This window comes from Anser anser, assembly GCF_964211835.1.
Source record: "Anser anser genome assembly, chromosome: 12".
NCBI classification, from domain to species: Eukaryota; Metazoa; Chordata; class Aves; order Anseriformes; family Anatidae; genus Anser; species Anser anser.
Window position 1 is genome coordinate 1,422,429 of NC_139733.1, and position 17,640 is coordinate 1,440,068.

General features: G+C 34.6%; 1 protein-coding gene across 1 annotated transcript in view; it reads right to left on the reverse strand.

Moving 5' to 3' along the window:
* Positions 1-17,640, reverse strand: part of LOC310880213 (DCC-interacting protein 13-alpha) — a 29,907-nt gene that overhangs the window by 5,775 nt on the left and 6,492 nt on the right. The window contains exons 3-21 of the mRNA XM_083795692.1: positions 17,516-17,575; positions 16,256-16,327; positions 15,343-15,430; positions 13,892-13,933; positions 13,120-13,178; positions 12,504-12,650; positions 11,061-11,143; positions 10,799-10,957; positions 9,109-9,297; positions 8,737-8,779; positions 7,208-7,264; positions 6,216-6,307; positions 5,478-5,660; positions 3,181-3,230; positions 2,605-2,779; positions 2,467-2,503; positions 877-1,023; positions 594-644; positions 151-240 (exon numbers count right to left, since the gene is read on the reverse strand). Coding sequence (XP_083651818.1) covers positions 151-240; positions 594-644; positions 877-1,023; positions 2,467-2,503; positions 2,605-2,779; positions 3,181-3,230; positions 5,478-5,660; positions 6,216-6,307; positions 7,208-7,264; positions 8,737-8,779; positions 9,109-9,297; positions 10,799-10,957; positions 11,061-11,143; positions 12,504-12,650; positions 13,120-13,178; positions 13,892-13,933; positions 15,343-15,430; positions 16,256-16,327; positions 17,516-17,575 — 1,824 coding nt within the window. The remainder of the gene's footprint in view (positions 1-150; positions 241-593; positions 645-876; positions 1,024-2,466; positions 2,504-2,604; positions 2,780-3,180; positions 3,231-5,477; positions 5,661-6,215; positions 6,308-7,207; positions 7,265-8,736; positions 8,780-9,108; positions 9,298-10,798; positions 10,958-11,060; positions 11,144-12,503; positions 12,651-13,119; positions 13,179-13,891; positions 13,934-15,342; positions 15,431-16,255; positions 16,328-17,515; positions 17,576-17,640) is intronic.

Sequence of the window (17,640 nt, forward strand, 5' to 3'; positions counted from 1 at the left end):
GCATAGGAAATACTTTCAAAAATTAACTTTATTCCACAATGTTCTGTGAATTTGTACTAAAGACTGTGAGACTGTAGCTGGAAGTAAAAAACTACAAAATAAAGATAACAAGTAGGAAAAAAAACCACAAAGCATTAAGAAATAACATACCTTTTCAATTTGTTTTTGTTTACTTAATTCTTTTTGTTGTTTCTCTTTGACTCTCTCTATTTCTTTTGCCTTTTCTGATGCTTTTCGATCCTGAAGGGTAAAAATGTAAACAAAAGTAATGAACAACAGTCTGACATGTTTGATACAGTACTGATTTATATGAGTTTGTTCAAAAGTGTTAAACACTTAATTAGTCTTCTCTTAATGGACAGGTATGTTTGGTAAAGGTATTAAGAAGTCATCTTGATTATTGTTCTAAAGTAAACATGGCTCAAAGTCTTTTTATCTTGGGTTTAAGCTCTATAAAACAAATCCCTCAGAGTACTCCACAGCAACATTCACTGCATCTGTAAGCATCTTGCAGAATATATTCTGTTACACATACTAAATATACCATCTCCATTCCATTCATGAGGGTACCTTCCCCTAAAAAAGATTCTTACCAGTTCTGCATGAAAAGCTATCTGTTTTGCCAGTCCAACGGAGTCACAAATCTAAATACAAATCAGATTTGAAATAATCTGTAAAAATCTAATGAAAATGCCTTTGAAAATACACCACATTGTCATATCAGATATGACAGTATATTAAAACATTTTGTGGTACTATCAGGTTAACTCTTTTTCGGTACATAAACAAAATACTTAGCCAGCTTGAATGGATTGGATCTAACATTGGAATCCATGTCAGGTTCCAAACTGATACAAATATAACTATCACCAATACCTTTTCCCCTTCGTTATTTGATTCAAATATATAGCAGACGGAAGTTTGGCGGTTGTCAACTCTCCCTCCTGAAGTTTTAAGCACAAATCCAAAGAGGCGCTTATTCTCCTGGTGCGTAGCATACAAGACTACGTTGGGCAAAGGAAACTGCCAGAAAGGATCAAATATGGAGATATTAAAACCGGTTTCAGATATTTTCTATACGAAGTTTCACTGTACTGCACATTACTTCGTTATCAAAAATATGCAATCACACCAGCGAAAGTTACAATCTGACTGGGCATGCAACTGCCAAACACAAAAAAAGGAATTTAGAAGGGAAAGATTAAATGATTCAAAAGAGAGAGGAGGGAATCATATTTGCCATGAGATTCAGTCACCTTTCTAAATGCGAACGAGCATTTTATTTATTTTTATTTTTAAAAAACAGACACATATACAAATTGCATTTTTGACTAAGCTTTCAGTATTTGGTGCACTTCTCTAAAACTTTAACTGCAAATAGTTCAGCTCACCTGAACTATATAAGCAAGAAAACAAACAAGCAAAAAAAAAACCAAATCCATATAGCCTTACTATTTTGTTAGAATAAAAATACTTTGCATTCTCAATTCCTAAAAGAAGTCAGACTAGGCATTTCAAATATATTTTTTTAAAACTTGGCAAAGGATAAGTTTTTAAATTCTGATGGTCCCTATTACAAGTATTATAAACTGACAGGATGAGAGTTCTTCGTAACCTTGACTGCACACATTTAGAATACTAGACATTTGACCCGTTGCTTTATCTCACCTTTAATAGCTCCCAGCTTTGGGGCAGTTTTGAATTTAGTGTCACAAAGGTAAAGAAAAAAAAGGGAAAAAAAACCCACAGCTTGAAATATTAGAAAGGTTTCATATGCTTAGGATTTCTTTTTATGGAAATGATAATTTAGAGTCCCTGACAAGTTGAGCATCTTTTAAAGACGACCCAAAGAAGTTAAATGACAGAACTGAAACTGTGCAGAAACAAAGGGGAGAGGGGAGGAAGAGTTTCAAAATACAAAAAATAAAGATCGCTAATACTGAAGAATTAAGTTTGGCACATTTCATATGCTATGAAGAATTCCACCTGTTTTTTCATGTATACTTATTGCAAAAAAATGAATAAACAATCAAAAAACATACAACGCTAAACATAATTATGGATTAAAAACAACACACAAAACCAAACACCTACCAAAACCTATTAGACTTCTACACTTATTTAACTCCAACTTTAATGATACTTCTCTATCACATACATAAATATTTCTAAACAGACACATTATTAAAATAAAATATTCTTATTTTCCTAAGATTTTACCCTATCAAATCACAGGAAAAAATGTTTCAAAAACCTATTTCTCCTATTAAGATCACTCCCCTTAAACCTGATTTTCTAGTGTTTTTCTGTTTATGTTTAGATGTTTGCATCTGTCTCCCAGTTTTCATGGAAATTTCTGTGGAAATTTCATGCTGTCAGTGATTTTTGCTAACATTTCATAATATCATTTTAAAAGTAAGAGAAATATGTTGCTGGGTATTTATCCCAAAATGTAAAGTTACTTACTCGTAGTCTTGTAACTTGTGTCTGTGGATCGATTAACCTAAAAAATTGTTTTAAGAACAAATCAGAAAGTAAATTTTACCAAAGTGAATGAAGATTACTCTATAAATAAACATCAGTAGAAGTCAGAAGCAAACTTACTTTAAACAGTCACAAGTGACTAATAAATGTGATTCTGTCATCCGGAAAATGTTATGGATAGCCCGAGCTGCTAGTATTTGACGCATTGTTTCATAAACAATGTCTGGACTTTCATCAGACTTCACCGCCATAGAGCCAAGAAATCTTACAATAAACAACTGATGAAGAATTGAATCTAAGAGAAACAAAAGTACTGAGTAAGTGATCTCCACTTTGGGTCTTCCATTCAAAAGTACTTCTACCAAGACCAAAGATAGACTGCAGTCAGGAAAACTCCAGGCTTCCAATAACTTGAGAAGAGTTTGCTTGTACTTATGTATTACAGGTACAATTACTAAACAGCAAGTCACACATCTTTTCATTTGGTTTCATGAATACAAAAGATGCAATACAATGATTAAAAAAACAAAACAGGACTTTCAGACAGTCTGATTTAACTCGTCTAATAATACATTGCTAATGTAATATAACTAAGCACTTTAAAACTGGTGTTAAATAAGAAGGTACAGATGAAAATACAAAATTAATTTGTAAATTCTATTATTCACTTTGTATTTAAGTTTTGTTTTTTTTTACCTTCTGTTTCAGATTTTGAGCCTCCAGATTCACCAAAAGGATTTGTGCGTCTATTAAAAAATGAAAACATTAAACCAGGAGTCAGATTACAAGAACTACTAATGAATAATGTTGTAGTCTCACGCTGCATCAAATAAGATCAAGATGTAATGATTTCACAATTTATGATCTGGAAGAATAATGAATTATAAATCATAAGAGCAAGCAATTTAATTGGAAGAAAGACATAAATTGCTATATTTGAGGGCTCAAATTACGGGCAGAGTACCAGGTATTACTGTCTTATTGCTACCACAGAGAGTTTGACTCACACGGTATTTCTTATACTCAAATTAAGCCCAAGTCAAAGCTTTGTTAATATTTGAAAAGGTACAGTTTTAGGCAATGAAATACAGAATTCAGGAATTACAGCCAAAAGCTAGTACTTTCATTATTCCGTAGGAGCACCACATCTCTTATCACTGTCTCAAGTTGTTGAATTATTTACTGAAAAAAGTCACTGGTTTTATTTAAAATGCAGCTTTGTGAAAACATCACTGGGGTTTTACTCCTAGAGGGTCAAGAGAAATGTGGCTGTTTCTGGCTCTCAAAGACAGAAATGCTATCAGTAACAACAAAAAGTGAAAATACTCTAGGCTTCCAAGTCTACATTTTCAGTAACAGTAAAGCAATGCTGAAAAGAATACAGGGAATGGGAAATTAGTTAAAACTTCTAAACTCTTTCTCCTTGGCTAACTGGCAGCTGAAAAACTCTTGTCAAGGGTTTGTAAACTTAGAATTAGGTTTTAATAGGGGAGTAATGAAGCTATCACCTCTCAATGGTTAACATTCTAAAAGTAAATTTCAGAACGAAGAGAAAAATTATGTGAATCTCTCCTATTCAGCTACGTGTCGGAAATCTTAACTAAGAGTTGTCCAGTTTAATAAAATTGTTCTAGATCGAACTCTGAAGTCAAGATTGCATTGCTACAATGCTTAAATAACATGGACTCAATCAAGAATCCTCCCATTGAATGTTGACCTGTGTAAATATACTACAGACAAATTCTTTCTATTAGCATCTTTTATCACTTAGATTCTTCTGGACATTTAAGACTAGATGGGAACAGTAAATGGAAAATCTCACAGGATCTCACAAAAAAATAAAAAAAAGATTAAATATATGTCATCAGTATCAGAAAGTAAGGAAAGCCTTTAAAAATAATAAATAATTAATAGCTCTAAAGTTGCAGTGTTTGGTACAGATGGCAACACACTATTCTTTACTGATCGTATATGGTTAATTGAAAATACTGAGCACAACTCTGAATCATTTTTGCTATGAAAAATATGATTTTTTTTAGAATAATTGATGATTTGAATTTAGCTCAAGTATTAAGCTTTCCAATTCCTGAAATAGAGATTGATTCGAGATTGATTTTAATCAGTATGTTCCTACGGGTCTAGTTAGCCAACTAATTATCCCCTGCAATACCAAACAACAACAACAAAAATGTCAAAAAAATGTTAAATGTGTATCATTTTAACTCTTATGCATCTGTGGTACAACTGAAAGTTATTTTTCTAGAGGGCAGGAGAATACAACGCACATTACTGTCACTAGAGTCACATCAATTAATTTTCAGCCATTTTTGTTTTTCTACAAGAGCAGCTGAATCTGCAAAATTTTATCAACATCTGAATTCTGTACATACAGTTCCAGAAATGCAGTGCAGATTTACAGGGTTTTATTATTTTTGAATGGGAAGGTTTAAAAAATAATAATAAAAACAGGAAAAAGGGTTTTTATGTTTTGGGATGAGCTCTTAGACAATTTTAACTTGTCTGTATGTCAGATTACTCTAGAAGCCTAGATCATTTTCACTCACCTTTCAGGTTAAGAGGAGTGTCATCGTATGCCATCATCACCTGGAAGCAGGGCTACCAAATTTCTCTTGAGTTTCCAAGAGGAAATAACCCAAGCTGCTGGGTAAGCAAGCAATAGGAAAGGAAAATACTTTGTGAAACCAAATGATTAAAATAAATAAATCATTAGCTGTTACAGTAAGAAGAGCTGCTGCAAAATAGAAAATAACATTCTGAATCTAATGTATGTAAATAAGCCACATTTTACAACTGAATTTAACCAAAAAATACTAGTTTTGCTTTGCTGGTCACTGTAAATTTTTTGACAAGAAAGAGATTAGGGACAGAGGCAATGTGTGTGTTGGAGCTGCTGCCTAAACATATAATATATATATTTTTTAATTAATATTTATTTGGGGACTTTTTTTTTTCCTTCTCTCTACATTTCCTACCTGCCTGCCTGCCCTGAAGATTTTGCTTGACCAGGCAGATCTTCACTAACTGGAGATATTATGTCAAATTGTATAGGAGTGTCAGGGGCAACAAATGAATCCAAGGGAAGTGCAGATAAAGTTGCTGATTCAGATCCCAGTGACCCTGTGCTGCTAGTACGAGCTGCAGTAGGACGAGATTGTCTGAAACAAAACAAAAAATGAACATGAAGATGTGTTAATTTCAGGTTGGTTGATAATAAATTCAACTATATGGAGGACGAATACAATATTCCAAAAACGAAACCTAAGAAACTGAACAAGATTAGGATATAGTAAATAGAACAGAGTCTACCTTCCAAACAAATCTGAGTAATTTATAATTACTACTTTCATTAATAATGCTATCAGATGGTCTTAACATCAATGTATAATTGCATATGAAATATACTACAATCTGAGGTCTGCTTCCAAGAGTTGTACAAATTAAGAAAAATCTCATTAATACATAGAACAAACAAGCCAGATGTGATATAACTGACAAAACTGTCTATGCTCAGCTGGAAGTCTGAATCATTTGTAACATTATTGGATGATAAATGATGATAAAAAGATGAATTCAGGACACGTTCCTCTAGCCTATCAAAGCATTAGTTCTGAACATTTTTGCCCCCCCCCCCTTTTTTTTTTTTTACTGGAGCTTTATCCAGGATTCTTTTTATATGTGTTCTTCAAATGACCCACAGTTCAGCAACTTACACAATTGGACGCATGCTCTCATGCCTCTGCTGAAAGGAAGGGGATGGAGTAACAGCTTCTAAAGCTGACTGATTTACACGTGCAGCAATTTCCTGCAATAGATGGGAAAAACTAACTGAAAACATTGCCCTCAAAGTACATTTTCAGATTTTAGTTTTACATGCAATTGACAGAAATTATCAACTATGTTACTGAAAGGGGACAGTTTTAGTATTTTCTTTAACTTATAACATTTCCTGCTATTGCACTTGCTTTATAATACTGCATATGTTAGTAAAAGCCAGCAGTAAAATTGCAATGGTACGTCTGACAAAATAAGCAAACATAGCCATGCAGAAAAATAAAAATCTCACTTGAGACACGTTGCCTTCAACTACTAACTAACAAAACATGGAGATTCAAAAGTCTGCACTTGAAATTAGGGAACATGTATAAGTTTCTGAAAAAACAAGACATGAGTGACTATCAAGTAAGCACTATGTAGCAATGTTATTTCAGCAAATAATGGACCTTGTGCAGTTGAAGAATTCCACTTTAATCTTTCATTAAATCACTAATTCTGAAGTATCAGTATTTAATATTGATGGCTTCACTTCATGGGGTAAAGCCAGTGGAAGAAATCACTGGGTAAATAGGATTTTAGAGAGGGAAAATATCTGTATCTGTCCAGATATTGGTCATTTTAATTTGCAACAAATTATCATACACAGCTAAAAGGTCTTGCAGCTGTCAAAATGTTATACCAAACATAAAAGCCATATCATTTTAATGCTTTCTACACAAGCATTTAGATGAATGAAACAACAGAATGTGTGCTTTCATTAATTCATGAAGCACTATCAACCCATACAATGACAAGCTTCAGATTAGACATGTAGGAAGTACTCAGCTTAATCCCATGCCACCCAATTAGGTCCAGTTGATCCCTTTTAAATTTTCGGTATATCTGTATCTGAAGAGATTACTGATACTATCAATTTTAGCGAAGTTACCTCGGGGTTTTCGCTTAGATATATCTGTTTAGATATGTTGTTTATTGTGCATATCCACTGAAAAAGAGAGGGAAAAGAAAAAAGAGAGAAAACATTAAATTTTTCATAACTTTTTCCAGGAACTTGATTAAATACCTGAGTTGACTAGTTTCAGCACCTTTTCTACTTCCTTTGTAATTTCAGGAAGCCAAACCAGTATTTTCTGCACACTCAGTTTGCTATTGAATTCACTGCTATCTGCATACTGCACCTTACAATATCAGATTTTACTTAAAGAATTGTTTCAGTCACACTGAAGATCAAAACGAAAACAAGCTTAAATCATGATTCTATGGAATGCAATAAAACAAAATATTGTATTGTTCCTGCTCCGGCAGGGGGATTGGACTAGGTGATCTTTCAAGGTCCCTTCTAATCCCTAACTTTCGGTGTAATTCTGCGTCTGTGTGTGTATTCTCTGAACTCCATTATTTACTGACTGCACATTACATTGTTTCCTCCAAACATTATAAAAATTCCATCTGCCTTCTGTGGGATTTGCCCATCTCTTGCACCTCTAAGCTAAAACCTCTTTTCTCACTGTACTATGAAAAACCCTTTGCTCCTGCTCCTTGCTTTTCAATTTTTGGATTATAACTCCAAATTTTCAACTAACTGAATTATATATATGCATGCTAGCAGCGCTGTTCCACTGAACCAGAGCGGCTTGTTTTTAGGCATGTCACCTGAGCTATCTAAAAGCACAGCAGCTACAGCTCAGGAAACCACAATTCTGAGCTACTGAGGCTGACGACAAGCTCCCTTCTTCTGGTGGGCCTTCTGAGGGTAAATGTTTCAGAGTTAGGCTATACAACTTCAAGAGAACAAAGGGACCAGGGCCAACCTGACATAGCCCAGTTAAAAACCTTAGAAATAGCATCAAAGGCTTACATCAATGTACCATTAATGATCTCAGAGGAATGTGAATCAAGGCTGAAAGTACTGTATTTTCTGTATTTCCTTATTCTGTATTCACAAGCAGTCTTGAAAGCAGCTCAAAAGCAAATCACGCCCCATTTCTTGATTCAACTATTGTTCATTATGTTTCCCTGATCATGCATTGGGGGCCACAAAACATTTTTCCCTCACTTTTCAGCTGCCTGTATCATTACCTGTGCCCTAACTTAAGATCTCCTTTATTTTCCATTCCTGACAAGCAGGTACAATGAAAGAAGCTTAGGAAAGCACAAAAGGGAAGATGCACCATTTGCCAAGCTTCCATTACTAATATCTATTTTGCTGTGGGCTTTTTTCATTATTATTCCACAATACTGAAAACAAATTGGCAACAATCAGAACAGGATTTTTTTTCTTCTAGTATTTAAACACAGTAGTATTTTATCAGACTTCCTGAAACTTATTATGGATAGCAAGTTCACTATTTATTACCTAAAACATACAAAACGAGCACTCCAATTATTCTTACTAATGTATTCCCTTCTGTGCCACAGAAAATCACTGGACTCCATGCGAACCTCCCGTAAGCTTACCTCTTCATAATCTTTTTTACTCTCTGCCTGTAAGATTGAAGACCTGAAAGAAGAGAATGAAAAAGAAAGTTTTGTCTACTTAAAATGCCTCAATTCCATTTAGACAGGAAACCCCATTTTCATATTCATATATTGCACAACAAATTAATACAGTCTGAAGATTCTGCATACACGCTGAGCGCAGTCAACATTTAATGGGTAAAAAGTCTTATGTTTTCAATTCAAGTGAAAATGAAAAAAAAATCTGTGCCCATGTAATAAGCACTCACATAATGTAGTCAAACCTTTTTATGTATTTTCTACCACATTCACACAGCTATAGCAATTGTGAGTACACTAGCAGATAGGTAACAGTAACGTAAGAATACTTACTTTTTACCATCAAAAGATGTTATCTGAAAACAGTAACGTCTGTCTTCGCAGTCCACAGCCATTACTGAGCAATTGTCTATATCCATGACAAGTCCTCCAGCTACATCACCTCTTGCTTGGCTCATCAAATTTCCACCTTGAGTGAAGTAAAACTGTCTCTCCCAAATGGAAGATACCAGCCCTGTCTTACTAAAACACAAAAAGAAATCCTTACTTAGTAGGTTAGGAGTTCAGCTGAGCTGTATAAATTAGAAAATAAAATAAAATGAAATTTCATGAGCAAGCCATCTGGGCACTTAAGAGAAAACATTCCTCATGTTTTAGGTTAACTTTACAGCTAAATTATTCTCTTTCCATCAGTTGCTTTTTTTATTCTGTATCCACTGCTGGGTAAAGTATACATAAATATTTGCTTTCTTAGATTATATGAAACTTAGCTCAGAATAAAAAGTCATAGATTCTTTAGTTTTCATTATCAGGTTTTACAGTGTTGCTTGATGAAATACTCATATTCAACTGATATGCATTATCAACATAATTTCTAAGACCTCTGAACTCTACGCTGCCTTACACTGTTAAAAAGACTAAGTCTTGGAGAACTTCGTGTTAAGCACTAGAAAAGACATGTAATGTAAAATACAAAATACTTGGAAAATTGAGGTATCATTCACTTTTTTTTTTCTTGCCTTTTTTTTTTTATTTTCCTCTTTTTTTATTTTCCTCTGGAAACAAGCAAAGGAACCTGAGACAAAAAGTCACTAACACTTGTGGTTTAGCCTTCCTTTTTGGTCAGATACTCCTTTCTTCAATATTAATTGCTGCAATTGTTCTGCTGCAGAAGTCCATGCCCCATTCAGTGAGTATTTTACTCTATCTGTTGCTGCAAAATTAACCTGACTTTTGAAAAAATCTTCTTGTTTGAAGTTTACTATATAAATTATGGAAACAATCTTAGTGTTACAACCTATTTTTAACAACTCTAAAATTCAGCTGCTGAACTTACTAATAACTAAAGTTATTGAACAGCACCTTCCAGTGGACAACATGAAATTTCACCTCATGAAATCGTGAAGGATGCTCAAAGCATATTTAGGCTAACAGAGTGTTCTGCCCTGTGTATCTCAAGCTTGTATTTTATTAGTAACTTGAATCCTAAAGCTTTACTGGATACTTATACAACAATACTGACAGCTGCAATCTTGTTGGCTTCCAATTACAATCCAGTAAAATTACATTCTCGTGAATTTTAACTTTTCTTTTTGATGTGAAAGTTCAGGCAAAATAAGACTAAAATCGTGTGCTTTGTCCCTGAATGACACTGTCAGTGTAACATAGAAATTAATATTAAACAAGTAAAGGATTGCAAAGAAAGGATAGCTCCAATGTGACTTACTAAACTGAGTATCTAAAGATAAACATAACTAATTTCAAAACAATATAATCATATTGGAATGGACTGCCCAGGGAGGTGGTTGAGTCACCATCCCTGGAGGTCTTTAAAAGACGTTTAGATGTAGCCCTTAGTGATATGGTTTAGTGTAGGACTTGTTAGTGTTAGGGCTGAGATTGGACTAGATGATCTTGGAGGTCTCTTCCAACCTAGACGATTCTGTGATTCTGTGATTCATACATTTCTAGGTCTCCTTTCCCAAAATTAAGTATTTTCTAAGTTTTAAGAAACTAGTCTTACTTTCTTGCGTTGAGATAGCCAGCTTTCCGTGTTAGATTTCTATGAACGGGAAATTTCGTAGTATCAGGATCAGGCAAATACAGTGGATCACTAGCTACTTCCAAGTCCTCTATAGTTTGTTGCATGTTTTCTATTTCACACTCCATTTCCCTGCGAACACTAAAGTAAGTAATATGTTACTAACAAAGATAATATGTTAACAAGTAGAAACAGAACAATAATTGTATTGATAACAGTTCAAAATTTAACAAAAACAACTTACTTTTGTACGCTTGTGCCAATATTTGTCAAAAATTCTTCCAACTGCTCAGTAAGATTTTCTGAACCCATTTTAAAAAAACTTATCTTAAAAAAAAAAAAAGGAAAGGAGAATTTAGTCATGAATAAAACTAAATAAACAGTTAACAAATGAAACCATATAAGTTTAAATCTTCTCAGAGAAATCTGGTTTTGTCCCTTCTTCCCACCTAAGTCTCAACAAAAGGAACAGAATACATGTTTTTGTCTGCAAGTGAAGGTTGATGTTGGCACTGCAGAGGAATCTAACTTTGTTCAGAGGATGCACGCAAAGCCACCTGGATGAAATACAGAAATATGTGAATGTAGAAACTTGCCAGGGTGCCACCCTCTAACTGTGGACCCTTCCTAGGGGAACTGGCAACATGCATCTTTCAACAATTTATTCCATATTGGTCCATATTGGAACTGCCACATCTAAATTGGATTTAGCTATATGAAATCTTGGAACGGGGAACCATTGGAGGTGGCCCTGCCACTCTCATTCTCAGATTAAACAAAACCAGCACCCGAGCAACAGGTTGCACTATCGACTTTATTACATAAAACATTTAGAACTTAGTTCCTATGTGCAAGCTCCAAAATTTGCAAGAGAGACAAGAGTTCTTCTTGGACTTGGAAAGCTATCAGACACTTTGTAAGAGTTAATTCCTACAATCTGGCAGTGACAGATGCTGGAAAGTTTGCTTTTTTTCTTCTTTTACAAAAGGTACTGACAACATACTTCTGAAAATACAGGTGAAGTCTCTCCAAACTTACTCCATAGCTAATTTTCTATTTCACTCATCCTGAAATAAACCCATCATGAGTTCACTTGTATTAAACAAATTCAAGCCAGAATGACTTTAAGCATTCCAGTTCTTTCACACCCTTGATTAGAAACGGTAGTGATGTGGTTTTGGTGATTATCTTATTTCAGAATAGCTGCCACAGGAAAGAGAGCTTAACTGGCTCCATGCTACTTTCTGAGAAGAAAACGGAGGAGAAACGGTCTTCCACGGAGACCTACATGCATCAAAGTTTTAATCAGCTATTCCTGTTAGTGATCCTGAGAGAGAAAAAAAATAGTACCAGCAACTAAGATTTAGGCAGTACAGTAAATTTAGCCACCTAGGTTTTGGATTAGAACAAGGTCTTTATATTTGACAACAAGACTTCCCCAAAAGATTCTCCAACAGGAGTGAGAGCATGTCATGATGAGATTCAAAAAACCTCATATATTGAGCAGAAAAAAAATAGGGCTAATAATGATATTCACAGCAACAGACATGACAAGATAGACGGATGAGGATGGAGTTTGCTTCCCTGGATTGCAAAAGAGGTCTTGCAGTGAATTTGAGTAGATCAACCCCTATTAAGTACTTTTACATCTTCTTTAAGACTTACAGCTTACAGAATCTGAAATTACCTGAGCTTGCATGTATCCTAGCAAGGGTTCTAGCATAGCAATTTTCTTTTTGTACTGAAGAGTATTTAACGCACAGAAATAATGCATCATAGTTTGATGCTGTTTTTTCCTTGAAGTATATACATCTTCTGTAACTTCAGCCTTGATCTAAAGAGATACAGATGGGAGGGGGAAAAAAAAAGGTTTAAGCTTCGGCATTCATCACATGCCTTGTCAACAGCTTTATAACCAGCACAAAAAACACCACAGTACCGTTCTACCCTCTATCATCAGCATTTGCATCTTTTGCGCTACAACTCCCTTTCTCTAATTTACAGATGCATGAAAAACAAACAGAGTATTCTTTTCTCCCCAGAAAGAGTAGTTCTTTCTTTACAAAATAACAAATATAGTATCACAACTTTCATCTTCTAGCTTTTTCAGTGTTACAAGACAGGCGTGCATTCAGGAAAGCTGTTCTTGTGTTCTGAAACAAACTGTCTGGAGTGATAGAATGTCAACTGTCAAACTTCAAGTGCAATCTGCTGTACATTATCTTCCATCATAAGTACATATATTAGACAAATTATTTCTCATCTCTAAAAAATACTTATATGCAGTATTTTGTTTTACGAACCTTTTCATTTTCCCTTCTTTTTGACAACCGACTGTATCGGGTAATGGCAGCATCATGGTCTAAGCAATGAAGAGAGAATTTATGGTCATTTTGATAAACTAATCACTTATGAAATAGAGCATAAAACCTTTTATATCACTTTGTCTTGTAATACAAGTCAAATTTAAAGTTCTGCCGTATTAAAACCTTTAAGAATTGCTCTTGCCTCTTCATATTTACTATGTGGCCACACATACTTTTGTTAAAGAAAAATCCTAACCAGATGTAAATATGCCCAAACTGTTATAAATTTCCCTAAGCATCCAATATTCTTCAAAGACAGAACCTGACACAGAACAGTCAGCTCTCCATGAAAATCTTTATCTAAACATTTTTGCTTCTAAAAATTCTGAAGCTACCCAGATTAAGAGAAGGATATAGTAGAGCAAAAGTAAAAACAAGGAAGAAAACTATTAAACTCATTTTAGGGAGGTAAGATGTGTTAAAATCAATCTATTTTAAATCCTGACTTTAAAAAGTGAGCTAACACCTTACTCTTTAAATTGATTTTTGTTGCATAATCCTGAACTATTTAATAACAATATATACATTTAAAGTATTCTAAGAAATAATGTCTATTTGCCTTAACACTTTGGTATATAGAGCAGAGATTTACAAGTGATCCAAGGACACTGGGTGCCTATACAAATATCTTCGCTAATTTTCTGAGTAAGTTATCTATGATAACACTGTCATATTTTAATACCTGTAACACTGAATATTTTACACTTACCATTGCTTGCAATTTGGAAAACTTCTTTTAGAGTTAATATCTCTACAAAACAAAACATCATAGTTCAATTAAGTTATTATAAACATACCATTTATACACATAAAGATTTCTCAGGCAATTTTACATTACTGAGTAGTTGTAGCTGATAGCTTGTACCATACTGAGCTATCAGCACAGGCATTATGCGGCCAGGGAAGTCTGCTCCTACTTAGGGCCCTAGTATTGTTTATGCGGGCATCTGACTTGCCAAAAATGACACTATATTCTAACAAGGTAAGGAGAAACTTCTTTTCCAAATACTTTGACAAAGATCATTAGTCCAAATGCATCACCTGCAGTTCTGGTCAGAGCTCTGGTATTCGCTGGATAAGTGGAAGCACAATAGAAAGGGAAGGAAAAGGAAAGGCCCAAACATACTGTGATTCCTCCCCCACGTGTGATTCCTCCTACCTAAAATAAGCGATGCCCCAGATGTTTTTTGTCTCGCTTAGTCAGGGAACAGAAATCAGTACTATACTTAGCACTACTTGCTCTGATTGCGATCATGTTTTTGTGTCACATCACAACATAAGCAAGGAAAGAGCTATATTCAACTTCATGGTAAAGCAAAGACAAAGGAAAAAAAACATGGAAAAGCTTTACAGAAAGTGTCTATGAAGTACATAAAGAAGTATTGTATCATTAAACACTATGTTAGCTGGTATTTTTAAAAAAATGCCAGTGGGAAAATTTCATTTGCAATTATTGCCTCAGGGATGCTTCTTCAGAAGATACTAACAGACCTTCCCAAGCTCTGAGCAGTAATATTAGCCTTGAGAAGTTCATCATTAGGGTTTTAAGTTATTTTGTTTTTAACTTCAGCTTATATTTGAAACCAAGTCTATTCAATTCAGCACCTTCAGTAAAATCTATCATACTCAGGTCTATTATTTTAGATCAAGCAGATTAAGATACATCTGTTACAAAAATAAGCAGTTGAAAGCATCTTATGCTTGCACATAAGATGACACCTTTGTAACCAGCAGGGCTGAAGAACTACCTTACTAAACCTTAATAATAAAATACGTATCATAACTTTGGCACTTTGCTTTTGGAATTCAGTCCAGACATTATATTGATGTCATGGTATTGCTATATAAGCAAATATTTCCTGAACATATCTGAAAATTATTCTTTCCTAATGTTTACAGAAACTGCAAAATTTTTATCTTGAATAGATAAATGCTTCTATAACATAACTAGTATTTTTGTGGTAACAGCAGTACTGTTTAACTACTGTAATACTGTGATGAGTAGAAACAATTTACAAGAAAAAAGAAAGCAAGATGCATTCTTCTGAGGATATGCAACTTATTTTTCAGCTCTATTAAGTGAAATAAGAGCTACAGAGATGGAATGCTGTAATTTCGTCATTGCTGCCATTGATAAAAATGTTGTTTGTTTGACAATACCTTTTAGATCTCTTTCTTTAAACTGAGTAATAGGAAACATCATTGCATCTGCAAGTTGAGTTGAAAGTACTGCATGGCAAGAGCTGAGCTGTAAAAGACAAAAGAAAGAAGGAAATTTTAGGAAAATAGTGCTAAGACTAAAGAAAAATAAGAAAACAAGATAGGTTTCACTCAGGTATGACAAGTACAACTTAAATGTAATTTTGCAAATTCATTTTCCCAGCAATTGTTTTTTACGTTCCTGATCTCATCACTAGCTTTTTATAGAAGACATTCAGCATTTAGTATTTGTCCCTACCTGCCCCGACTATATTCTAAATTACTGGATCATGTCAGAAAATAGCCTCATACCTTCTGAAGACTAGTCAATTTCTACAGTTCTCCTCCAACTACATCACAGCCTGTCTTTCTCAGGTTACAGAGGAAGAACAAATGTTTCCTTCCTTCCAAAGTGCAGTGTTTAAACTGAGGAGAGGGATCATGAGAAAAATCCCGATTCAGACCTTAATGATGCTACGTTGTCTTTCAAAAGAGTCAGTCGCTTAGTATCTGTCCCTAACACAGACAGCAAGTGGCTCCTCTGTCAGTCAGGCATCTGAAATGAGGGAGTGCAAATACCCTCTTGAAATGCAGTTTCTAATGGTCATTTTGTAACGTTTTTTGGCTGCATCTACAGTAAGTTAAGCTACATTCGTTCTCAACAATGCATCCTCATGTTTAAAGTTACATAACCTGAAGATAAAGAATCAATTCAGCAAACTATGTTGCAATATAAAAATTAAGCATTATCTTATTGACAAGTGAAGGGCTTTTCTGTACCTCCTATCTTAAAGAAGACTAGAGTGATTAAGCAAGTCAAAGTGCATACATAACAAACATTAGCATAGTAAATTAAATAAATACAAGTACTTGCCTCATCAATCACTTTTGAAAATTGCTGTAAAGTGGAAGTCATAACTTCATCATCTCCCCCTAGTGGAAAATGCTACAAAAAAAAAAAAAAAGGCATGCTGGTTGCAGTGTTTTCTGCCATTCACATAACCGTAATAATTATGTCTATTGTACCAGGTATTTTGTTATTTTAAAATATTATACGGTTGAAATACATTGCAGGACTATTTTGTGAAGCTTTTTTTTTTTTTTTAACTGTCTTGTGATAAGGGAATACTTCAGAAGTTAATTAAAAAATAGTTCTCTTTTTTTTGAATCTATTTTCCAAATTATCTCTAACATTCAGGGAACGATGCAAACCTGATGTCTATGACTTATGTCATAGGGGTGATTTATTGTCAGTAGGAGTGTTCCCCAGGCTCAGTTCTAGGGCCAGTCTTGTCCAACATTGTTATCAATGCTTTTTATCAGCACCAAGGTGCTGGTAAAAGGACTGGAAGGCCTGTCCTGCAAGGAGAGTCTGAGTACACTTGGGTTGCATACTCTGGGGAAAACAAGGCTCCGAGGTGGCCTCTTTGCTCTCTGCAGCTTCCTGAGGAGGGGAAGCAGAGAGGGAGGTGCTGGTCTCTGCTTCTTGGGAACCGATGGCAGGGGAACGGCACAAAGCTGCGTCACAGGGAAGGTTCAGACTGGATATTAGGAAAAATATTTTAGCATGAGGGTGGTCAGACACTGGATCAGGGTTCCTAAAGAGGTTCCTAAAGAGGTGGATGCCCCAAGCCTGTCAGTTTTCAAGAGGCGTTTGGATAATGCCCTCATTAACACACTTTAACATTTGGTCAGCCCTGAAATGATAAGGCAGTTGAACTTGATGATCTTTATAGATCCCTTCCAACTGAACTATTCTATTCTAATACAACACTACTCTGAGCAACCCCCAAAACATTGATCCAAAAGTAAAATCTTCTATAACTTACTAATATTCATCATGGTAAGAGGAACTTACTTAATTCTGGAAAATAGTAACAATAAGACTAGTTTCTCTCCAACTGACTACTTCTGCACACCATTTTTCTACACAGAACGTAAGGCATCTGTATTTTTGTTAGAAGAACTAGTATGAACATGGTGGATCAAATCTTTGTCAAAAGAATCAATCTAACTGTGACATTTCATTTCATCTGGATCAGACCTACATACATTCTGTATTGTGCTCTGGGAGATAAAAAACTACAAAAACATAGTCCCGACCATGCAAAGACAACAGTGATTTACACTACACCTGTTTCTCATATTCCTTCAGAAGCTTTGAAGTCAGATGAGTTGCTGCACTTAATTCATTCTAATTCAGAAAAGAAAAAAAAAAAAAAGAAAGCTTGTTACTTATTGATTTAAATTAATATATAT